The sequence below is a fragment of the Wyeomyia smithii genome, chromosome 2, assembly GCF_029784165.1.
Source record: "Wyeomyia smithii strain HCP4-BCI-WySm-NY-G18 chromosome 2, ASM2978416v1, whole genome shotgun sequence".
NCBI classification, from domain to species: domain Eukaryota; kingdom Metazoa; phylum Arthropoda; class Insecta; order Diptera; family Culicidae; genus Wyeomyia; species Wyeomyia smithii.
The window spans coordinates 123,476,246-123,502,413 of NC_073695.1; the positions used below are offsets into that span (position 1 = coordinate 123,476,246).

Sequence of the window (26,168 nt, forward strand, 5' to 3'; positions counted from 1 at the left end):
AGCGTATATGCAAATGTTAGCAACAAACAAGCCTAGTGACAGCGAGAGCGAGAGGCAAGATAAATGTATAGTAACAATAACAAAGTGTTATTTTTCAACATTTATTTGAGTGCAAGTTACAAACGTCGTAACTTGTATGTAAACTTTTATCAAAGTTTTTTTTTCGTTTCGGTGTTATTTATTCTTCGCCCTCCCCTCGGCTAACTTTGATAACCTTGAACATAAAAAGAGTTTGAAATTTGTGTCAGCTCAATGTATGATAAAAATTGTTGGTTTACACTTATACAAATAAAACTTTATTGTATCAAAATGGTTGCAAAAAATACACTCAAACCATTGCCCATCACTTTTCTGCGTCTATTCGTAATTGGACCTATGAATTTATGACAAACATTGGAACATAGAAATCATCTTCTTTGAAGCCACTGAACCAATCACGACATATTATTTTACTTTGAGCGGCGTCGCCATAAACGCGTTGGTATTTTTAGTTCACTTCAGTTGACGTTTCCTTCGAATGGCAGAAGAAAATCATGATTATTATACTCAAAACGAGTCATTTTCGCACAACCAAAAGTAGGAATTGCCAAAATAAAATCACTAATTTGTCGCATGATGTTTTGTGAATTCATTATTCTAGTAAGCAAGAGTCTACAACTCTAAGTGGTGTCTGCTTCATTCTGTCAGAAATGCTTTAACTAAGCCATGATACAGTTTTGAAAAGATCTGTTCAGCCTTGAAATATTTAATGAATGCTAGCATGATACTATACAGTTGTATTCAGATCATGTTTATTTAGCACAGCTGGTTTTATCGAGGCATTTCAACGAGGGTCTAGGTTGAGTATTTTGCCGGGGGTTGCACCACCAGGTCAAAACGAGCATGGAAATGAAGTCTATGAGTCATAATATGAACTGCATCATGCCATCTCAGAATCATTTAAAATTCATAGAAATAGGACGAAGCATTCAGAAGCACTAGTAAAGGACAATTCACTTTCTTTGATGATAGAACCTGCCTACTTTTCAGTTTTTTATTCGTACCCTAACGAGCATTCATATACTCGTACATAATGATACTTATTTCAAAACGTTTAACGGGTCGGTGCAGAGAGGAGTACACAGTTGTTTGGATTACAAGCTACCATCACTGAATGTCACTTAAATTAAAACAAATGTTGTAAGTGCAATAAAAATATCACAGTTTTGTGCCGTAACGTGTGAGGAAAATAATCCGAACAACTTTTAAATTGGTCTACGATTTCGAAGTGCTGCACGAATCGGAAAATCCTTTTCCACAAAATGAAGATCCACTTTTATGTAACTGGTAACTAACTAGTCGATTCTGTCAAGTGACGCTTAGTTGAGAAAAGGCGTGGTCGGAAGAAGATCGTCGTAAATTGATTTGCAATTTTTGTGAGCGAAATGAACAAAAATCTAAAAGTGAAGTGTTTCAATATTCTAAAGATCTTGGATATAGAAATAACATTTATATACATTATTGACAAACTCTTCGAGAATGGAAATATTTTCAAAAGAAAATCTGGTTCCGGACGAAAATGCACTTTGCAAGAGAGCAAAGTTCGAGCGAAGTTGAGAGCGGAAACGCCTGGTCGGTCGGCGTAATCATATCGTGAGCTGGGCAATAAATATCCAATTGATTCAAAAACGGCGAACAAGTATCTGCATTAAATGGGTTGAAAACTATAAATATAAGCACCATAAAAATGACAAAGTAGTGTTTTGGCCACACCTTGCATTGTCAAACTATGCTAATGCAACTTTAGCGAATTTGCGGCAAGGCAATATCAGGCTTATTCCGAAAGGAAACAATCCTCAAAATGTGCCAAAGTTTATTGAAAATTTTTCAGCGAATTTGAAGCAGATGATATACCATAAAGGCTACAGAGCAAAAAAAAAACGTCGATTGTTTGATCGAAAAATCAAGAAGGAGCTCAAAACAATTGAAACATCCGGAATTCAGGAAGTTATAAAGCAAGTACCCCAGAGGATCAGGAAATCAGCGCGATGTGGAGCTGATTTTTTCCTATGAGATTTGTAAATGAGTTACATTACTTGAATAAACAAACATGTATAGAAAAATAAGTTGCGCAAGATTTTAATTTGGATCAATTCAAGTTTGCTCGGATTTTTTTCCTCATACGTTATATAAATGTATACTTAGCAATAACACGTATCAATATTTTTAGTAAAAAGGCATTTAGATAGACCATTGACTCACATCAGGATTTCGATTCGATTCAATCCTAAAATCATCAATTTGGGGAATTAAAAAAACGTTTCGCCCGGATATCATAAAAGGAACGAAACTAACATTACCATATTGTTATGGTCGCAACAACAGAGGGATTTAATCCCGAATTTGATAAATTCAAACACAAACAAATGCATTGAGTGAAATTCTTAACTAGAAGTGAATTAGTTCAGTGTAGTTTGACATTACAACAGGCAGCCAGCCATTAACACAGCAGTCCGTATTTTTTGCGAAATTCTTTTTTAATGAAACTGAAGAAAAAGAGCAACCCTTGAAAAGATTCCCTGGTTACGCCCATGCATATTGTGATTAAAAACTGACGAAGTCCTTTGTTGCTATTGAAAACCACAATCGGTCGATTCAAGGTCCTATACTCAGTCAGCCACAAGTCGTATATTAATGTACGAAAATAATCGTGAATATATCTCATCTCAACGACATCGAAATCGTAAACAACGTTTATTATCATGCTTGGAAATTGATTTTATCTCATTTGTCGTTGAGGAACCTGACAAATTTACATTTTAAGGCCTTGACTTGTGAGACAGTTTGTAATAAATCGCTTTCAATAACAACTTGTATCAACGATCGATTATATTATTATTGCTCAGTACATTATTAGGGTGCCAATGGATATCTACCTTTCAAATTTCGTTTTGCGGTTGCGGTAGGGCTCACAAGTTTCGTCTTTTCGAAAAAAATCCCTATGCGAAATTTCAGCTCAATCAGATTTTGGGAAGTCGCGCCTCAAAGAGGTTGAAGTTTCATCTTTTGACCGATGAAAAAATGCACAGGTTGTTCATAAAATTTTCGATATTAATTTTTTTATGACAAATGTCTTGGGAATGCATGAAACGTTGTGATCTGGTGTTATCTCGAAGCGCAATACTACGAGGTATACAGCCCTACAGGTTGTATGAAATGGAGACGTGGGACTAAACCAGGCCTGTCCAAACTTTATGACACGCGTGCCAAATTTCACAATTCACAACAGCTGTTGGCCCAAAACTTTGGAAGCTTTTAAATTTCAGCTAGTTCTTAGATTATGTGCAAATATATGTTAAAAAATCATGCTGGTTAACTTTGATTTTGATATAAAAGCAGTCCGTTTTAGATTTATAAAAGCCAAGGGTGATACCAGTTGAAGATTACCATAATAAAAGTAATCTTTTAAGCCACAGTCATAACAAATATGGAAAACAAACAATGATTTCTTGAAATTTGATTTGTAAGATTTCAAAATTACATGGGCTTGGAGAATTGATGAGAAACTTGAAACTATTGGCTTTTTTCCAGAACACGCGCCATATTGATATCAAAATCTGATAACGAAATCCGCAAACATGATTCTAAATTCTCGTCTGATTAAGATGAACGACAACCATTATTTAACTGCCTTCATTCTTTTGAAGGTATTCTTCATTTTTGAAATGTCGATACGGGTTGAAAGTTTGTTTGAAAGAAAGAAACAGTATGTCATTACTCGTTAATAAGTTGAAAAAAGTTTAAATTATACAAAGATGTTCCGTATCTCAACAAATTCCAATTTGCATCAGGGATACTAGATGTGCAGATTTGTCTGCAAAACGCAGATTTTTAGAGTCCGTGTGCAGATTTCTATTGATTTGCAGATATTCACAGATTTTCCATAGTTTCTGCAGATTTTTGTCAGAGTCTCCTTATATTTGCGCAGTTTTTCTCAAAATGTGTGCAGATTTTTACAGACTTTTACCAGCGCGAGCGAAATTTTTTCGAATCACGAATAGATTTTTGTCAGATTTCAAGCAGATTTTTCCGGTTTTTCGAGCAGTTGCAGACATTTTTTAAAAACATCTGGCATCTCTGATTTGCATACATCAACATGTGGGCCAAATGTGAAAAGTGATTCAAACCTCAACGCGGACCGCGAGAAATGAAGCAGAGGGCCGGATGTGTCCCGCGGGCCGTACGTTGGACAGCCCTGGACTAAACAATGTTATAAGAGGGATTTTTAGTTTCCAAAGGTAAAGAGTCCACAGACAGAATCAGTGCTGTAAATTTTTAATACTGCAAACGAAAGTGACAAAAACCGCATTTTCACTGTCTCAAGTTGAAACGACCTTCAGCGTCAGCGGCGTCAATTTTTAATGAAAGTCCGGTCAGTGAAAGAAATGAAATGTCTGATTCAATATCGAAATTATTTGATTTGAGCCAATTCATTGCATGAAGTCGATGAATTATATAAGCATCTACATTCTCAACGACATAAACATCGCTAAAGCAACACAGCGTGTACGAAATCACAGAAATGCTGCTATCACCGTAAAATGATTGGAGCTGAAAGTCTCTTCCATTCTCTGATCGTTCCTTGAAAGTTGAAATTCAAAGATTTCAATTTCAACTGGAATTCCTTTCATGACAGTGAGGGTTTGCAGCACTGGATAGAATTAACAACTTTCGAAAAAATTTCGTTTACACTTGGCGATATTGTGCCTGTAGTGTTATTTTCATGTGAAAACAACATTTGTTTGACTAGATACAAGCGTATCGTTGTTGTTGAAGAAGCACCAAGAATTTCTCGTAATGCGTCTAAATCAGAATTAACTCTATTTCCTTAAAAACCAAATCCAACAATACTCATGTTACCATGATGAATGGTTTTGTCTCATTTAACTCTGATTAAATCAAATTTATTAAAAAAGATATGTGAAACAAAATTTTCAACAAGTTCCAGCAAAAAATCGTAGCAATCAACAATTACAACGAACTCTAAATTTAAAAAGATTCATTTTTGTTTTTGCTTGACAAGTTTTTTTTCACTTGCAAATCATTACATTCACTGGATTACAGCTAATATACGTTAACTAATTGTAAAGTTAAAAATAAATAGATATCATCTAACAATGTTAATGCATGTTAATGAAACAATAGTTAATGGACAAAAAATTCACAAGCATTCGCTGGTTCTTACTCTTCTATAAGTTTGTATTTTTAGGAATTGACTCTTTCGATATTATGCCGGTCGCGATTATTTAGTGAATATCGAAGATAAAATGACATAAAAATAACTTATAACTTATAACCGTTGCAAAAGTGTTCAATGCTGGTTCAGAAAAAATTTAAGGTTCACCAGTAGCATTGTAGTTTTACCTTTGGTTGCACACGAATAGTACCGCTGCAATGATATACGACGAGAAGCCAGCGGCGCTCTGCTCCACATGTACTGTACGGTACTGTTGCTTATACCAGCATGTTTTCTCTCAAGGTATCAGCTTTTATTACGCTCTAACAGCAGATTTAGAAATTGTTTAAAAAACAGGTTTTGTTTCAAACTTTTCGAAAAACTTTTACCTTCGAGACATCGATTTAGTCTAAGTTCATGAAACAAAACATAAATTAAGCTATTGGGACGGAGAGATTCTTTCCTTTTTATATTAACACAGGGAATGGTTGATGTCTATTCATGTCGCCTGTGCTAGGAATGCTCGCATGTAATTGGTTCATAATTCGCGTAAATTTGTCCTTTTATCGCTTAGCAAAGAAGTAATATTTATAACTAGCATATTACAATGTTGTCCAACATTTTATCTATCTAACAACATATTGGTTAGGGAACATACTTAAATGACGTAGCATTTTTTCCACGATTTTCACCCCTTCTCCCCTCGTAACATTTGATCACAAAACCTCAAGACATATTCACGAATTTGCCAAAAAATTAATCGTTGTACTCACTGCCCTTCCAAGCATAGTTGTCCCAGTTTGCATAAGGTTTGTGTAGAACATGGGACTACTATGATTGGAAGGGCAGCTTAGGTGTCGTACACAAATTACGTAACGCATGAAGGGGGGGGGAGGGGGGTTGAGTTTGCGTTACTTATTGTGACATATGGGAGAGGGGGGATAGTTGAAACAGTTACGTAACTGCGATTTTCCTTCGAAATCGAATTTTTTGGGGGATTAGGCGTTACGTATTTTTAGGGGGGGGGAGTCATATTGAACATTACTTATCGTTACATATGGGGGGAAGGGGTCTAAAATCCGGGTTTTTAGCGTTACGTAATTTGTGTACGGCACCTTACCAGCTTTGAAATCAAATCTTGTGATATCTTGTAATTATTACTCTTGAAAGGCACACGTTAAGAATGCAAAGGATTGTTTATGTGCTAACGGTGACAACTAAAATCTGGATTTTTTTGAACTCTTACTCCAATAAATAAATAAATAAATCCTCTTTATGCCAGTTTTTTTTTTTTTGTTTATGCATGTCCAGTTCTGTTCCAAATGGCATCGAAACAGGGAGTATTTTGCATGCGCACTGTATAGTTCACTATGAACTGCGAAACAATTTCGGAAAAAAGTTCAAGGTAAACCGAAAGCGACAATCTTCCGATTTCGTCTGTGTATAATTTCCCGTAAAACGTAAACAACCATAACCCGGCAGAAAGATAGTGGAAGACCGGCCAGAGTAGTGGACAAAAAAATACTTTTTCTTGTCTAAATCAAGGTTCAAGCCTGATGTCACAGACAAACAGACGAATCAACAACAACAACAACAAAATATCGCACGCTAGCCTTGAGGGCTAATAGCAGTCTCGATCAACTAGATTAGTTGAGAGAATTCGTTATCGATATTGTTTTTGGCACATTTTGCATGTTGTAGGATAAGAACAACGAACCCCGAGAACCAAAACAGACGAACCACAACATTTATTCTCGTGGATCAAAATAACAGTCAATTCAAATGAGTTTTAGTAATGCGGAATATTCCCGCCTTTTTGATTCTATTTCTTATAAAACACCATACCGAGAAATGTATTTTGGCCAGATTTTTATCATCACATTACACAAAAAAAATAAACGTTTCTGAATAACCACACGACTCCATTTGTATCTCAAATACGCAGCCTACCTCAGTGTCGTCAAATCGAAGATTTCTTTGGGATGTTGAGTTCCTTCAGTGCAAAAATGACTGGAGATTAACGAACTGCAAAGAGTTTGACAGGTAGAATGCAATCGAAAAGTCGACGGGAAGGCCGCGAAAGGTCTTGTTCCGGCACATAAGAAAGCTTCGTTGAAAGGCCGGTGACGAATCATTCTCAATTTTGTTCGTTCATAATGAATGTATCTTCACGAGAAATAAATTAGTTTTTCTTTAATTTTTCTCCACCTTTTTGGACAGCAGTAGAAAAATTCCAAATTGATAGTTGTCACCCGTTAGAAGAGCTTTCAGAAGATTGCATTCTGTGGCATTCAACAGATGAAGATTTCGACAGCTTCCGCTGCAAAGCTTTGTACGTGTATTTTATTGTGCGTGTGTGTGTTGTGCGTGTATTTTATGTGTGTCCAATCACAAATGGTGACTTCTCAACACTGTCAGAAATTTGTAATATTAATTGTTAGGGTTGGTTTGCTTTCGCAGTTAGGACTTATCATTCGTAAGGATTTAAACCTACTTGTCAGAAAAGGGGAAGTATACTTATAACTATCTTAATTGCTAACTTATAGGCTATAAAGAGAGCTTATCGTAGCAATTGAGGATTGCAACGATTTTTGTCGAAAATTGTTAATAATTTTATTTGACATAGCTTCTAATGTTTCAACACCAGTAGGTCTATGTAATTCGGGGGTACCAAACCAAGGAGGACGCTTCAAAATTATTTTCAGAATTTTATTCTGAATCCTTTGGAGCGTTTTCTTCGTTGTTGAACAGCAACTTGGCCAGATCGGTGCAGCATAAAGCATTGCTGGTCTAAAAATTTGTTTGTAAATCAAAAGTTTGTTCTTTAAACAAAGTTTAGAATTCCTGTTAATGAGGGGATATAAACAACTCGTATATTTGATGCACTTGGCTTGTATACTTTCAATGTGCTCAATCGAAACATGAATATGTATATATAAAAATGTTGACTGGTTAGGGTCGAATGACCCTTACGAGAATGTAAACAAGCTGGCATCTATAAATGCAATACAATCGCAGTTAGTCATTGCATTGTTTGTTGAAATTCAGCAGAAATGTCATGAAAATAACAATAACCTTCAAATGGGCAAATGTAACATTGTGCTGAAAAGAAGAGCAGCGAAATATAAGGGCGAAACGGTGCAGCCGTTGCTATTTTACTTTCCAAATGAATAAAACTATACTATACTATTATGAATCTGCCAGTACTTCCGGATTATTGCTTGCATAGAAGCGTTCGCGATAGTGAGCAAATACAAAAAACAGATTTACATCTTTATTATAAAATAAGAACACATTTCGCAAGAAACACCGAATCGTGTAGCTTTACACGCATAACAGGTAAAAAACCACCTGCTTCTCGCCGAACACTACCTGATTCAATTATCCAGACAAGGGAAAGCGATAGGTACCCAATTTTTTGAAAAGATAAATATCTATGTTCCTTCAGTAATTTGATTTGCTTCCATTCTTTAGCCACAGGTTGATTCTAGATTCAAGAAGATTTTTCTGGTCCGTATTTGAATCTTGGCAACGTAAACGGAACAAACGTTATTGTGTCAGTGTGATAAGTGGTCTAATAATGAATATCCCAATCATATCATATGCACAAATGGCGAGAGTAGTATCATCCTTAGCTGGTGTATTTGAAAATTTCATTCGCCACCTAGTCTTGAGCTATGCAGTCTAACTCTGACTCAACTTAACAATGTATAGGGGAGGTGTGATATGTAACATGCTGGCCACTACTGTCAAAAAAATTTAAGCAAAGCCTTGGTGCTACATTCCGATTCGGAACTTGACCTTCTGTTCATTTATACATACACAGACTTCGCAGCCGACTATTTAGTGTACAGGACAATTGCGGGGCTAGGCGCTACGAGGCACCTGATTTTTGCTTTATCAACCTCGGCAAGAGTGGTAAACTTGGCTGTAGAGCGTGCTTATAGCGGTTATCAGGAAGTTCTGATGGTACGCTTAATTTTAAATGATGCGCCGATAATTCTTAATTCTTCCGGAAAGTTTCGTGTTTGAGAACTAAATTCGTATACATTTTTATCATTTTTCGGATGGCAGCAGCGTACAGTCGTCTACATGGATACTAAAAAAATGTTTCACCTTTCAACAGTCAAGTCTTGGCCTTGTCGTCAGTTGATTTTTAAGTTAAGTATACATCATGTTAACAGTGTATAAATTAGTTCAACTTTTGCTCACGCGCAGCGACAATCATGTCCGATGAATTCTGCAAGAGTCAGGTACCTATCTTGTTCTAGTCATCTTTGCTTATAATTATATACGATTTAATACATTTTTATTTTTATCATTTCCTTTAAAAACTTGTTACATATATAATTGTTGCTATGAAATTGCACCAAAATTGTAAAACAAGATTTGTATTGAATCTGGATTTTTAAATAAAATAAGATATGAATTCGGTATATCTATTGAATTTCGCTGGCACTATATAAAACAAATGTTGTAACAACATGACAGATTATTATCATTTGTGTACTGATTTTCCAAGCATGCTAGAGATTTTAATAGATAGGCATATTTGCCAAAAAGCTATTCCCATATAATTTTGTCACAAGTGTCAGCGTCAATGGTCAAACGCGGCCAACCACATCCGCGGTTGGCCTTACCGGAAAAGTGTATTTCGAAAAGCGACGCAACGGTTTTCATGTACTTCTCGCCACTCGTAATAGTTAGTAGCGAGCTCTATTCTGTACTCATGATATCATATAACTCTTTATCGCTCTTATGGAATCACCCTTAAAATAAAAAATTATCATAAAAAGTAGAAAAAAAAAATGGTGACAATATACTTGCTGCTAGCAGTTTAGGCCAAAAACGATCAAAAATTGGTGCCAATATAGTTGCCGCTAACCGACTAGGTTAATATTGGACGATGACCGTTTGCTCCGAAAATGATAGTTTTTTCATCAACTCCTATTGAATTTACATTTTGCTTTTTGTAAATCGATCATTTTAAACCAACAAGTGCTGCTTCACCACGAGAAACGTCAAAATAAATCGCATAAACAAACAATTTTTTAGTGTTTTTTTTTTAAATAAAAGCAGACATTCATTTGAAAAGTGACATTAAAATTTTTTGTGGATCTAATTTACTCTCTTTTGATCGAAAATAAGGTTTTCATGGTTGGGAGAAATACGGATCAGTTTAAAAATAATAGTACTTGTGATGTAAAACCGAACATTAAACCGGTAGAATAAGGTGATATGAATATTTCATAGCCGAAAAGCTTGTCTGTGTACTTACGTTTTTTCTAGTGTGCTTGAGTGTTTTTGTAACTAATTCAAGCAGATACAACTAGTATCCTTGGCAGATGGTGCGTTAGTATAAACGCAGAATCTTTTTGATTATTCAAATAAGATTGACTATTGGAACTAGGTTTATAACATATTTATATTGAGAGAAATAAGAATGAAAGATAAGCTAACAATAAAAAATTGGAAGCATCTTTTTTCTAAGAAGGAAAACAGTATGTCGGTTCTATCTCACTGGCGGCCGGTTTGAACCCGCTCGAGAAAAAAATAACCGTTTTTTTTTCAATAAATTCTAAATCATAAAACACAGTGTAATTATTAAGAAATAGGTCATATGATATTTCAGAGATATTGATTGAACTCTGTAGAATATATTTGCTCAGGGTGTTGGTCTTGATCCCCTCTCTCCCTTTCCTCTACGACGAATTCAATTTTCATAGTTGAGGAAACTTGGTTGCTAGTTATGCTTACGTACAAATATTAGAAAAATACCGAAAGTCAGGGACACTGTATTTCGAACCTCAAATTAATTTAACTCAAATTAAAGGTATTGATTATATGAATATCATTCAGGTCACACCTGAGTGTATGTTGACTGTAAATTAATCGAATAAAATGCAGTTGACACTAGGAATAAAAAAAACATTTTCCATGTCATAATTACCCCTTTTCTCTTTTCCGCTGTTTCCTGGTTTGTAAACGATGTCTCATCCTACACTCAACATTTAACTGCAGATTTGAGGGAATGCAAGCAAGACATTGACGGGGCTTAATTATGACGATACGTTCTCTATGACGCTTCCGGTAGGAGTTTCCCGTATCACAGACATCGTCTATGTCATAAGGTTTATCTGATTTTGTCTCTTATGTTCATCCTTCCAAATGGACGAACTCGTTCAAATAAGTTTTTATGCATATGAATAGTGATCCTTACTAGCAGCCGCCACTCATCCACTTAAAATATAACGTTGAGGAAATGACACTTTCAACCGAAGTACAATCATGTCTATGTTTGTGTAATTCTGTTTCTTGTGATGGGATATAATACTTGTGAATAGCGCCTAATTTCTTCTCTTATCATTCTTTGTACCGAAAGTTTATGTGAACGTGATTGTTCTATCAAAATAGAGAAAAATATACTTGAGACAGTTCGTGATATTTTCATTTATGTTGAATTGGATAAAATTATATTAGTCTAGGAAAATTGTAATCTTTGAAGAATGGTTATATGAATTTTCTACATACTTTTTTTTCGTTATATAAAATAAAATAAATTCAAATATAATTCATTAATACCCGCAAAAGTTGAAAAATACATAGCACGTTTGAGAAATTTACCCCCAGATTATTACACTAGAAATAATCAATGATAAATGTCTGAACAAGAACATTTAGATGTTACCTTGAATAAATATTATTGGGATATTTTTCAGAAAATAAACGGTTTCGTTCGTTCAATGTTGTTGCAGGACTAAGCAATGCATTCTGAGGGTTTCATTATTGCAAGGTTACAAATTGATATGCATGTAGTCGTAGGTTCCAATTTTAAAAAATCTGGCCATTTGATGTCGACTTTTTCCCGTATGGAAAACACATGTATGAAAAAAACATCTACAGTAAAGTCTGTTTTTACACGTTTTTTTTACCCGGTTCTTGTTTACGACGATTTTCCAAATAACGCGGTTTTTTTCACGACGTTTTCTCAAATAACGCAGTTTTATTTCACACGGTTTTTTTGCACGATTTTCCGTCTTCGCGTAAAATTGTTACAGTAAGTAACAGTAACGGGAACAGACTATAGTAGGCTGTTTTTTACACAGTTTCATTTTTACACGTTTTTTTACACGGTTCTTTTATACGACGTTTTTCCAAATAACGCGGTTTTTTTAGACGTTTTTTTTGCACGATACGTAAAATCGTGTAAAAAAGAACTTTACTGTATTCTGAAATGGCCCGACTGTCTGCTGTAAGTACATGCACATGAACTTGTTTTTTCGAATGTTGTACTTTGATTATAATAATAGATTAAAATTTCGATTTGCTTTCGCACTTAAGTAAATGTAGTTGTAGTGATTTGTTTTCATTATTTGTTCATCATCAAAGAAAATTATCGCCGATATACGTCCGAATGGTCAGAGGAATAATTGGAACTAATAATTCAATGTTACACCAAAAACAATGTATTTTACATTTGGTGGGAGAACATCGCAATATCTAATGCCTGAGAAAGTCTGATTGAGTTTAGTTCAGTACATTGTGTACAATATCTAACAAAAGTTCAGCAACGTATGTTGTATAACTCTTCGATTCTATCTTGCTGACGAATGGTAATAGCATATATTATGTTTTAAATTGATATGTGTTTTATTGTAAAAATTGTATTGTGCGGATCATCTTATTATCAAATGTAACATTATTTGTGCGCAAAGCCCTCTGAAAACTCTCTGAAACCTCCCAGCTGGTCTCGAGGTACGATGTTGGTCTAACAAGCCAGTTGTCGGGGGTTCGAGTCTCGGCTCGGGAGGTACTGTTAGTGTCAGTAGGATCGTAGCGTCAGCCCCGCAATTGTCCTGTATACTAAACAGTTGGCTGCGAAGTCTGTGTATATGAAACAGAAGGTTGAGTTCCGAATCGGAATGTAGCACCAAGACTTTGCTTTGTTTTGCTTTGCCCTATGAAATCTATATTTGCCATGTGAAAAATAAAAGTTTTGATTTGAGAAAATGTTCAAAAATATATTTAATGGATAAGAAAGGACTTTTCCATTCTTCTAAGGGCCATTTTTGCGTGGTGTCATATGATCAATAGCTATTGCATTCTCAAGATTTTTTATAGTGGTATTTAGTAAAAAAGTTATCTCTTCGTTTTATTTTGTTTTTTTTTTTCGCAATATTATGAACCGTTCTATGTCGAATAAATGAATGGTACTATTTATGGTGTATATTATTAAATAAGTTATTTGGATACACCAGCGATCGATTCCATAATTTATAAGTATTCTAAATTCTGTCTCACACAATTTAGAAAACGAAAGTTCCAGAGAGTTGAGATTTTCAAAAAAAATATTCCAGATGACACCTACTGCCCCTAAACGTATTAGAGTCATACTGCCAAAAACGTACAACTGAGTCAAACGCAGTTCCAATCAGAAAACAAAATATTAAAACATGCATTCAACCGAGGTAAATATATATGATAGAATACTTTTATGGGTAATAAGTTAATTGTTGTTCCGATTAATACACTTCAATTGGTCTACTAGAGATAGTTACTATGATTTTCTACTGTTATGCATTTATGGGCAGACCAGATCTCGACGATTCATGCGGTTTAAAGCCATCTGGTATCGAAAAATAATTCCGAAACCCGAAATTTCACGTAACTCCCCTCGCGTAATTTTTAGATTTTAAAAAGGCCAAATTCTATCGCTTTGCGCCATTCCATTGAGCTGAAATTTTACACAGAATGTTGTTGCGCGCATTTGGTATAGGGTTTCTTTTTAAAATTCGTTATGACCAGTTTGGCTGGCACCCTAACCACAAACATCATATCAAGAAGACTAGGAACTCTGCCTGAGATTGAGCGACAGTTTTGACAGCGCAATCTTTTGAGTAAACGTGGAACTGTGTGTGCTGGCGATGCGAATGAAAGCCGAACGCATAGGCTGAACCACCACATACACACAGTCTGTCTTCGCAGCGATGTAATTACCAGCACTTTCATATCAAACTTTCACCTTTAATAGATGGAGTGCGCTGTTTGATTTGACGCTTGTCATTTGTCATGGGATCGATCCGAAGACGCCAGTCTTCTTGGCATGATATTTTTACCTTAACCCTTACTGCTCTACTATACCGAGCATCGTTTCTCCTACCAGTGCCTTTAGATATAATTCCTTTCGACGTATTCGCCATGACAATTGGGTTGTTTAGCTATATCAATCTTTTATATCATCTGAAAGAGCTGCATATTCTGAGCAAAACGTGTTTTCAAAAAAATTCTATCGTTGTCCTTCAGTTTTTTAATTATGAATTAAAACTGCTCGAACTCGGCTCGAAAGCACTATAATGAAAGAATGACATATACTTCCTGCTTTGCATAAACTTAAAATGTAGTCATGAGACGGTGAATTGAAAATATTTTGTACAGAAATCAATACTACTTCCTCAAAAGCCAAGATTATAATTTCCGAAATCCTACAAAAATAACGTCTTGAATCTCACTTTCGAACACCATTTAGAGAGTACACAATTAATTTTCAGTAAGTAATAAAAAAACAGATAATTTTTATGTCAAAAATGAACTGTTTATTTGCGAACAAATATACAGATCATTTGGGTTATATGCAGTTAACATCTGGACAAACTAGACTATTAAAAATTCGAACAAAAATCGCTGTAATCTTGAATTACAATTCTTTAAATTAGAGAAGATTTTTTATGTTTTTACTCAACAAAAAGGTTTAATTTTTTCCTACAATTACATAATGCCTGTAGATATGATATTGTTGAACGTTGTATATATGCTAATGTTAAGTAAACCCCAAGAACAATAGAATAAAAGTTCAACTTAAATGTTGACTGATTAACCGTTGGTCGCCGTTGGTAGCATTGTAATTCTCTTTTAGTTGCAATAATAATCACGTGATTCGCTGCACTGACACTATTAGTGACCAGGTCTTTGTATCATATCGTTTGTACCGTCACCGTTGCCAGTACCAACATGTCTTGTTTCAAGATGTAAGTTTTAATTACATTCTCGCAGTAGGCCATCAAGTTAATTGAGATTGCTAGCAACTTTTCAGAAAAGTTGTACCTTCGAGACATCAAATTGGTTTAGACGCCTGGAAGCAAACCTGTTGACCTATTGAGATATAGTGGGTCTTTCAAATTTTTTGTGGATACTGATATAGAGGATATGACAGTGGACAATTGGTAGCTTCTGTCAACGTCTGTACTTGCTGTATTGCATCCTTTACATAAATATCAACCATTTTTAACCTCTAAGGTTCGTCGTAACCAATATCACTGATAGGAAATTGTCCTGCATACAGATTTAATTTGAAAGCAGTTTTGCATATTGGGATGAGACACAACCTTCTAATTAGGATGAAGAACGTGACACTCTAGCCACAGTACTGGTACCTGGTATAGGTAAAGTGAACGGCGAAAATAAATTACTAAACAATTGATGGAGAACCTGGGCTGCTCAGGGCAGGAAAATTTTGCAAAGCATATATGAGAATAAAATTCATGAACATTTGACATGCATTGTGTTCTTTCGAGACGATGTACATTTTGTAATGCGTGTGTAAGTTTATCAACTGATAGCTTCTTCAAAACGATAAACGTTGTGCTTGAATGAAGTAGAGAGGAGGTGCTGAACTATATTTTAGTTCGGGCGAAGAGTACGAGAATTTTAGAACAAGAATGAAGGAAGCAGCTTATATGAATAGAAAATCGCAAAGTGGGATGCAACAGCTGGCACGGACGCGTACAATAGATTTAATCTAGATCCAAACAGTAGAACTTACGAGATACTGGCGGAGTGATATCAAGCCCATGTGGTGACCGTGGAATCAATCGAATCTTACAAAATATGCTGAACCTTAATCTGTGGGATATGGCACAGTTATAGAACAGTCCTTTTTCAGTTGCTAACTGAGAAAGTACAAAATGTTTTGAATGTGAATGAATACATTTTGATCGCGCTGTGTTTCACATTTAGAAAATGTACGATGCATACAATAGAGCCAATTATTTACATAAAATACAGCGATCTGAGATACAGATGACTTTGATTAAATTTTGGTCTCAATATGCATTTTCTCTATCCACGGATGAATTATTGTCTGTTCCTTTTTGTATAGTCTGATCTCGCCAAATAAAATTCCATCCCCATCCGTCGCTTCTTACATCGAGAAGCACAGCGGATCTATTTTATATTTCAACAAAAGTTGTGGTACGAAAAATAACATGAAAATAAAAATATTTTAATAGCATATAAAAACGTTAAGGCTAACAAAAGATATATATAGTGTAACTATAATTTGATTTGCAGCAAATCAGTATTTTTCACTCACACACTCTAGTTGTTGAAACTCCTTATGAAGTGAAGACCGATCTCACAATATCTGTGTTTCCACTATAGCGACGGTAATGAAGAAAACGGAATGTTCTCTGTCGGAAACAGTGATACTATTGATGGTATCTATGCACATTAGAATCTATCGTTGAAGTATATTTCTTGATTATTTAGAGTTTATAAATAACACTAATATCTAATTGCACTCGGGTAACAAGCATTTTTTTTCTTTCAACAAAGGCATATTGATGTTAAAAATATTTGTGCTTTTCAAATTGTGTATCACAATATGTAAAAACATTACTTCGTCAATAACACCGCTGTTACTTGGCTTTGTTCGAAGCCATAAATATCGAAAACACGTTATCAAAAAAATACACATGGGAGCTCGCTCAAACACTTGTCAACATTTTTTCTTCAATAAATATCAATTTATCACAATATATTTCCTAAAGTTCTGATAACAAATCAAATAATATCCGTTTCCAGTTTTTTTACACAAGTTAGTGTAAAAATGTGCGTTTAAGTATACGAAAAAACTAGACTTATGATTTTCGTTATCTCTTGTAGAGAACAATATTTTGGCGTCAGTGCTGTTTGAGATACTAAAGATGTTATATCCAGTTTTCACAAACCTCGCTTCGTAAACTGTATTTTCACTTTGCTTTTTGCAGACCTGAATGGCTGCCCCGGATGGCTTTCAGTGGTGTTGCAATCAGGTTTTCGCACTGATACTGTTCTCCGTTTAGCGATAACAGCTAAAAAATTTTCACACGCGAGATGTCTGCTGCTGCTGTATTTGTTAGAACTAGAGCCATACACTTAACTGTCACACAACAAGGAAGGTTTGCGTTCAGCGAAAGACATCTCCTAACAGTGTCGAAAATAATTACTTTGGTTAGCACATCTGTTAACCAGTTAGGTGAGAAAGAAGGAAAGAGACTTTCCTGGCTGACTATCTTACTGGTGGCCTGCCGCAGGCGAATGCTAATCGGTTAGTACGTGTTAGTACCAAAGCAGCGAAGAAAGTTTGATTGAGTACCTTGGTGACCCAGAGAGAGAAGATCAGTGAAAAACAGATGATAGCACACGACTGAGTTGGAATGAATGAGTTGTCAGGACGAGCCACCAGTGGAAAATGAATTCAGGATTTCATCCTCAGTGCTTAGGAGCCAAACGTGAGAATAGAGTTTTGTCCATACGTGGTATAGTCATGCGCAGTGAGAAAAGCAAAAAAAGATCGGATATAAACAGCAAGAGATTACAGAGTACAGAGAAAGGCCTTAGCTACCATGTAAAGAAAATCTTGAATGAAATAATTTTATTCATCTGTGTGCACCGGAATGTAACAGAGAGGTGTGGAAGCATGCTTAAACATGGTAGGGTATAGAACGACTTAATTAGTGGCGCCTATTCTAATCAGTCAAAAAAAAAGGGGGCCTCATACTCCTGGATTTTAAGCAATACCGACTATTTTAATGACGAAAACGAAAATTCTGATTAACTAGCTATGTTACGAATATATAAAATACCGTTCATCATAGAGATGGCTATGAATAAAAATCAAGCGAAAAATATTATCCTAAGTTGTAGCCATTCAGGTGCTCTTTTGACCCCTGCTAATCAAATTCAAACCGCTTAGAATAGGTTCGGGGTGATTGAAATAGTATTCCTCACTAAATCAGTTATATGATCTGAAAACAAGTTCTGTCAAAGAAAAAAATAGTAAACAAGTTGATAAACTTATGTTTGTATTTCACCTTACACAATTCGAGTATTTAAGCTGATTGAAATAAATTATCTACTCTATATCAAGTGTAAAGGAATAGCTGATGCTTGTTTCGCAGATCAACTTTGATGTCTACTATCGGAGCTTTACCTTTCTTGTTTGTTAGACACACACCTCGCAGCCAACTGTCAGTTGAACGGGACATTTACTGAGCTAGCGCCACGATCCCACTAACAGTTAACAATCTCTCCCGAATGGCGGTTCAAATATATGACGACTGACTCATTAGATCAACAGTTTGTGTTTTACTAACCATCGCAGCAGTGGACTATTTTCGATGCAAGAACTTTAACATGCAGGACACCAATCCGGAAAAACTGAGTCAACGTTTGGTTATTTTTAAATAAAAGTTCTTAGTTGCGATGAAACTAACTACTAATGAAACTAACACCATCCTTTCATAACCTTCCTTCAATTAATACTTTTGTTTGTCATTTATTGAAATTTCGACAACTGGAAAAGGCCCTCAAGCCACCACAATGCTACATCCGAACCTGCAGTCGTCTTATGTTCGTATCCCGGCTCGGGAAAGGGTGTTAGTGTCAGTAGGATACTAGCGCTAACCCCGCAATTTTAGTTTATTCGAATCTAGCTTCAGTAGAGATGTAAAATAGTAGTTCGAATGTTACGAACATTCATGATAGCTTCCATTATAATGGCATGTAAAAGCTGAATGCTTATTTTTGCCAGAATATTCTGATAATTTTGTTAAGAACAACCTAGTGCTTAGTTTACACACCAGCAAGCCTTTGTAGTTCGATTGTGCTAAACCCTTTTCAGAAGTTCATTCTAAATCCCTTGAAACATATTGACATAACTCGAAAAGTTTCTGAAAATTTCTTAACAGGAAACGAAAAACATCTACGGTGCCGTGCAGCATGGTCTTGGAGCAAAATTTTCTGCCGAACCTTGCGATCTCTTTGCTGAATGTTCTGCATCGGTGTTCGACGAAACGCCTGCCTCTGAACTCGAAGCTGAGTCTGCTGCATCAGACTTTCTGATGTGGACTGCATGAATCTGACGTCGTTTGTGATTACTCCTGCAATAGTTATTTCTGCTGTGAAAAAGCTGAAAAGTTCAAATTCTCCGGAACCTGCCGCTGAGCCATTCTCAACCGCTTTCTCTGAAATTTGCGGTGTCAAAGCTATTCGAAGTTATCGGCAGTAATGTGATTCATAACCAGTCTATGAACTACATCTCTAATGATCAGCACAGTTTCATGCCTGGGAGATCTGTTACCACGAATTTGTTAGACTCCACCAGCACCTGTATTACAGCAATGGAGAACGAAACTCAAGTTGATGTCATCTACACAGATTTAAAGGCGGCTCTCGACAAAGTCGATCACAATATACTGTCGGCCAAACTGTCTCGTCTTGGGTGTTCTTCGAGGCTGGTATCGTGGATTAGGTCTTACCTGACTGATCATGAGCTTCGTGTGAAAGTTGACTCCTGTGTATCTTCGAGTTTCTCCAATTCAACCGGAGTGCCCCTTGGCAGCAACTTAGGTCCGCTGTTGTTTACGCTATTTTACAATGACGTTGATTCAAAATAGCGTCTGGATTGCAAACTCATTTACGCCGATGAATTGAAAATACACTTGGTGATTCGTTCAATTGAAGACTGCCACTGTTTGAAAAATCTGCTGAATCTGTTTATGGACTGATGCTCTCGCAACCAGTGTTGTTAAAGTGGCTCGCAAAAAGCATGCGATACTCCAAGTGGCGTTTTCGCTGCTACCGAAATCACACACTAGGGACACCTGTCAAACTGTCTGGCAAAAGTATGAATAGCAAACAGTTTCTCGAGAGTGTGTGTGCGAATGATTGGAGAGATTTCATTATCAAGCAGAAAGGAGTGAAAGGGTTTTGCTTCTCTCTCGCTTAGCAACGCTGCTCGCAACAAACTATATTGTGAGCGTATCAAAATGCTCCGTCATGACGTTCCATCGCTAAAAAAACCAATTAACGGGACATCACTCCGAAAATGGGAGTCGTTCTGGATCCAATACTATCATTCAACAACCACTTACTTTACTTTAATTTATTTTATTGGCTTACCGACCGTTACCGATCTAGGGCCGAACGATTTAGAGATGTCCAGCGTCTTCTATCTTGGGCAGCTCGTACACCAGTAGATCGTGCATCTTCTTCCATCGCGCACATCCACCGAGTGCGAGGCCTACCACGAAGTCGACGGCCTCTTCCTGGTTCTCTGTTGAAGATAGTTTTGGCGGCTCTTTCGTCTGGCATTCTGAATACATGCCCGGCCCACTGAGGTCTGCTACGCTGTATTACCTTCACTATATCTGCATGTTTGTATATTCGGTACAACTCGTGATTTATGCGCCTGCGCCACACTCCATTTTCTATTTTACCGCTAAGTATCGATCGCAGCTCCACCTCACCACCAACACCACGGGAACTTTTCACAGAGTTCATGCTGAGTCCCAACCTCGCTGCTTCCTTTTTAAAAGGACTGAAGGCCTCCTCCATGGCCCTACGGTCGATACCAATGATATCCATGTCGTCCGCAAAACCAAGGAGCATGTGAGATTTTGTGATGATCGTACCGTTTCTTTGCATGTTTGCTCTTCGTACTGCATCTTCAAGGGCGATGTTGAACAGTTGGTTAGAGAGCATATCACCCTGTTTCAATCCATCTTCTGTTACGAACGCGACTGATGTTTCGCCAGCTATCCGCACGCATGATTTCGATCCCTCCCGCGTCATACGACTCCAACCACTACATCTCGTGATTTGCTAAGGCCAATCGACAACTTGGTTTCATCTCGAAAAATTCCAAAGGCTTCAATGATCCATACTGCTTGAAGTCCTTGTATTGTGCGCTGGTAAGATCAATTCTTGAGACCGCTTGTATTGTCCGGGATCCGTGGATACGAGCTGGATCAATAGAATAGAAGGCGTTCAGCGAGGATTCAACCGGCTAGGCCTACGTCTATTTCTATCCTCTAGTTCTTCCTGAATACGAAAACCGATGCAGACTTTTGAACACGGGCACACTTAAAAAAAGGCGTAAAATTCTACAGGCGTTGTTCGCCGCGAAGTTGCTCAGTGGAGAAGTTGACTCCCCTCGACTACTTTCCATGCTGGATTTTCGTGTGGCTCAACGTCCTCCCCGGTACCGGCCACTGATGCAGAAAAGATTCCACCGTACTGCCTATGCATATGATGCGACGATACTCTCGATATTCCGGACTTTCTTGCTTGTGGAGGATCTCTTTAACTTCCTTGAAACTTCTAGTTGTTTTAGAAATAAAATTTTACGTTCGACAATCTTGTAAATTTTCATTTATTTATTAAGACACTACTCATGTCAGATGGAATACAGACAAATACACACACAACACAAACCCACCAGCAGATTTATGAACGAGTGAACGTAATCTTTTTGAACATGACTCCAGAAGTGATTCGAAGAAGACTTAAATCATATTTGAAAAATCAACAATATACTTAAACGCAAGCATGTATTGAATCTAGTTTTAAGAGGGTTAACGGGCTGACAACCTATGTCCAATAAACAATTTCAAATACAAATACATATTCAGATGAGAATTGCATATATCATTGCTAATCTAAACATTTACTTGTGAATTAACAATTGTACTACTCTGAAATGAGATTATTGTCATAAATTGGTTCTAAGTATCAGATCAGATAAATTTTGGACCACAACTTTCTTATTAAGCTCCTACTTTGGCGTTTGAAAAAACAGAATTGATTTTGTTTTGTTGCAGGATATGATCACAAAGGCTCATTTCTTTTACGGAAAATGCTTGTATTTCCGTATTGTATAGAAAAGAAACACACCTCCAGCAGATATTTTTTTTAATTTTTTTTCAAATTTTTCTCAAAGTAATGAAAGAGTCGCTTTTGCAAATGACACTATTAATTCATTATATTGGGTAGATTCTTCTGTCTGGTAATACAATTGTATAGAACATAATATCAATAATTTTAAAATTGAAATTTGTGTGAGAAATCCTGTTTGACACTTGTTTTCTTGGACACCCAGTTTACAGTTAGGAAGCATTAAAAGCTTAGAATTATAAGAAATGTAAGAGTTTTCGATTGGGAGACTTTATAGAATAATTGTGGTCGTGATGAAAATTTCCGTATACCAGAATAGTTATTGTCCCAATACCTTTTTTTCATTTTTATGTTCTTTTCGTTTTAATTTATAACTTTGTTTGAGTTGAATGATTTTAAATTTGTTCGAATATGAGAAAAAATGGCGCAATAACAAACGATATATAGGTAGTCATAAAAAGGCTTTTAACAGATAGCTACATTACAGTTAGACCCTGACGATTTTTCAGCAGTGAAATTCAAAAATAATACAGTGCCGTTTCAATTTTATCACGATCAAAAAAACATTTTCCGACGAATCTAGCGAGACTGTGGATTGAAGAACATGATGGAGGTTAGTAATTTTGAATAGCACTGAAATCTAACAAAAAATACTGATTTTTATCATTTCACCAAGTCCACGTTTCGTTGGATTCACAGGAGGATATTTTTTGACTATGATAAAATCGAAACAGCACTGTCATTTTATACAACCCACACACAGTGCATTCGTCGAGTGTAATGTGATAAATGAATAAGAATAATTTGTGATGGAAAATAGAGTCAACAGATTATCGACATCAGCTGTTTAGTGAGGCAAACAAGCATTTTTTAGAGCTGTGATGAACTTTACTATGTCTATTAATGTAATTTTAACTATATATTCATATGGTTCACTTGGTAGTTTGAAATTCTATTTTAAATATTTCCAATGGCATGAACGCCAGAATGGAAAAAAAATAATTTCACCGGTTTTACTGAAGGGAGACTCCTCATCAGTGGTTCCAGAAAAGATGTTTTTTTTTCTCAATTTTGTTTCACGATAAAAAAATCGGCACAGAGAAATAATCTTTTACATTTTTTTTTAAAGGTAAGTTGAAAATGAGAAAATAGTTGGAATAAAAAGAATAAAATGGCGGACTTATTAACAATCTTACACGGTTCGTCGCTTCCAACTTTAACGATGTGCACATATTTGGCCTTTCTTTTCACTTGTAACACACAATAAATATATTTTTTTTATATTCGAAAGGGTCATCCTTTTACAATCATGCACTTTTGTCAAAAGCTGTCTAGAAATAAATATAAAATAAACTATTTATTCATTAATAGTCTATTTTTGCTACTTGTTTTTTTAATTGTGGTGGAATAGTAGCGTATTCTAATTATATTCAAAATGCATGCCATTTTGTACAAACAGTTTAGGTGGTTTTTTTGTAATCATGCGCGCTAATCCAGCACGGATCGTGAAATCGTTAAAAGTTCCACCATATTGTTTCATTTTTCATCATTTTTTCATGTCCAAACATACTTTTTGACAAATGTAAAAGATTGTTTCTCTGTCTTCTTCTTATTAGAAAATCAGGAAAAACATCTCCGACTGATTAGAAAATCGGATAGAATAGACTTTACATTTTTTCTATAACGTCAAATGAGTAACTATAACGTATAAATGAGTGACTTTTCTTTATTTCCTATCTCGAAACTCTAAACTCAAAATTTTGTTAGTGCGAGCTGTAGTAAACCATATAAAAATATATGAAACTCAAAACATGTAAAAAAATTTTTTAGTGCAAATCTATACTCTTACTAAAACCTGTAACGAAATATACAAGCTTATTTTTACAGATTAGATTTAATATATTGTAAGGTCATTTGAATAAAGCTCTCTGATCAGAAACGAATTCCCGTTTTCTTTACAAATGATTCTTTTGATTTAGGGCGCAGCTCTATTACACAAACACTGTAGTACATGAACATAATGTTTATGAAAAAAAAAAAACTTTCGCGTAATTTCTGCGGAAGGCATGTCGGCTTATCGTAAAAGTTTAATTACTTTTACGATATGTACTAAGTTTGGACTTTCTACTAATACATTAACAATCAGGAAATATTTCTGAAGCTTTATCCAAAGCTCTTCTGCTATAAAGTTTCTGTGCGGTCTAAAGCTCTCAAAAGTTACAACTGTATATATTGACACTGGTAAAAAATATCTATCTAGCATATCAGAAAATGTATCTATATCTACCTACTCAATGTACTAATCGTGCAACATGTTCAAAATTAAACTTAAAATAGACTTACCTGTGCTCGGACAGCTGCGAGATGAATTTGTTTTGCACGCAAATCAAATTTCTTCATTGATATTTCCTCCTGAATCTCATTGGCTTTGTTATATAGCTGACTTTCTAGTCCTCTTATTTGCGTTCGAACTAAAACGTCTACTGAATCCTACAGAATAATTCAACAATCAATAGAAAAAAACGAAACGAAAATATTTTTGGCTCAATGTTACAAGTAATACAACTAAATAGTAAATATTACAAAATATAGGAAAATTGCATGGTACTTCCAAAGCTGAAGCACAATACAATTCATCGACTAGAAAAAACGAACAAACATCGATTATGTAAAAGAGCGAAATGAATTACAACAACCATGCCGAACACAATGAAGAAGATAATGAAACAAAGCTTAACAGAAGAAATGTGATTGGCGTGGCACTTACTTGCAACTGCTTGATTTGGATTTCCAATTCCTGTGATTCACGTTTAAGGGCTTCTAATGAGGGACGCACTTGTATCGACGCTCCTTTATCGACTATCAGCTCGTTCTTGAGTGTGGCTCCTGATGGGTCCTACAATTCAAAAATTGCTCAAGCGAATGTTTGAAAAGTATGCTGAAGTACAATATTTATGATTTTCTAACTTACCGGCATGTTAGCACCATAATTCGCCAACTCTTCACCTTCAGCTGATTGGGCTGGCTGCGGTGGTGCAAACATTTTTCTCGGAATCCGTTGAGCGTTGGGCGGCACAGGCAAGCAGCGTACAAAATAACCCAAATCCTGGGTTGGCGATACACTCTTGCATTGATTCGCCAAACCATCGTATCGTTTAGCCTGATCGAGAGCCTGTCGACAGCAGACAGTATGAAAAAAAAATAACATTGAATTGAAAACAATGCAGTGATGCGCTGTCAGTTGAATAGAATTTGATGTATTATTGCAATCGACTGCGGAAATTTACTATCTAGAAGGCATTCGATCATGATATGGTAATCGTAGACTATCTGTTGTATTATATACATAGAGTACATCATTATTTACACCGGCGAATCAAAAATGAATATTCTGACAGATCGACAAAAAAATTATATCCTAAACGAACGTTGAATATCACTATTTATTTAGTAGTAGTTGTCTTCTATTAAAACAGGGATCAGGTAAAAGATGACAAACTTTAGTTAAACCATACAGTTTTTATTATGCACCGGGAAACTTGATAACAATGTAAACTGGCGCTGTATACTTACTTTGACCGAAATTGCTTCAGCGCCCTGCAAAACCGCTTCAGCCACTATGTTGCACAGATCGTTATAGACTTCCTCTAGTTCCTGCATCAGTTGCGGCAGAGTATCGCAGTGATACGCCTCCAGCATGGCATTAGTTGCATGCAACTGCTGAACATATGCATTGTGGGAGTCGATATACTGCGTCAGTGTGACCTGCGTAGGATTCTGATGATGTGCAATGTAGTTCTGCTTGTAGTCGGTTCGGCACTTGGATAATTTCTCTTCAGTCTTTGAAATGATTGTATCAAATGATTCCCTGTGAGTGAATATTTTTCTACTTTGGACTTTTCTGTAAAACGACCGTTCTAACATCGGCTGAGAAACCTAGCGACATCGAATAAAGAAGGAA

The 26,168-nt window shown here is 36.0% G+C and overlaps 1 protein-coding gene across 1 annotated transcript in view; it reads right to left on the bottom strand.

The window, feature by feature from the left end:
* The window catches only part of LOC129725800 (uncharacterized), a 181,548-nt gene that overhangs the window by 77,357 nt on the left and 78,023 nt on the right, over window positions 1–26,168 (bottom strand). The window contains 4 exon segments of the mRNA XM_055682025.1: window positions 24,551–24,697; window positions 24,975–25,103; window positions 25,179–25,379; window positions 25,781–26,143. Of these exon segments, the coding sequence (XP_055538000.1) occupies window positions 24,551–24,697; window positions 24,975–25,103; window positions 25,179–25,379; window positions 25,781–26,143 (840 nt within the window).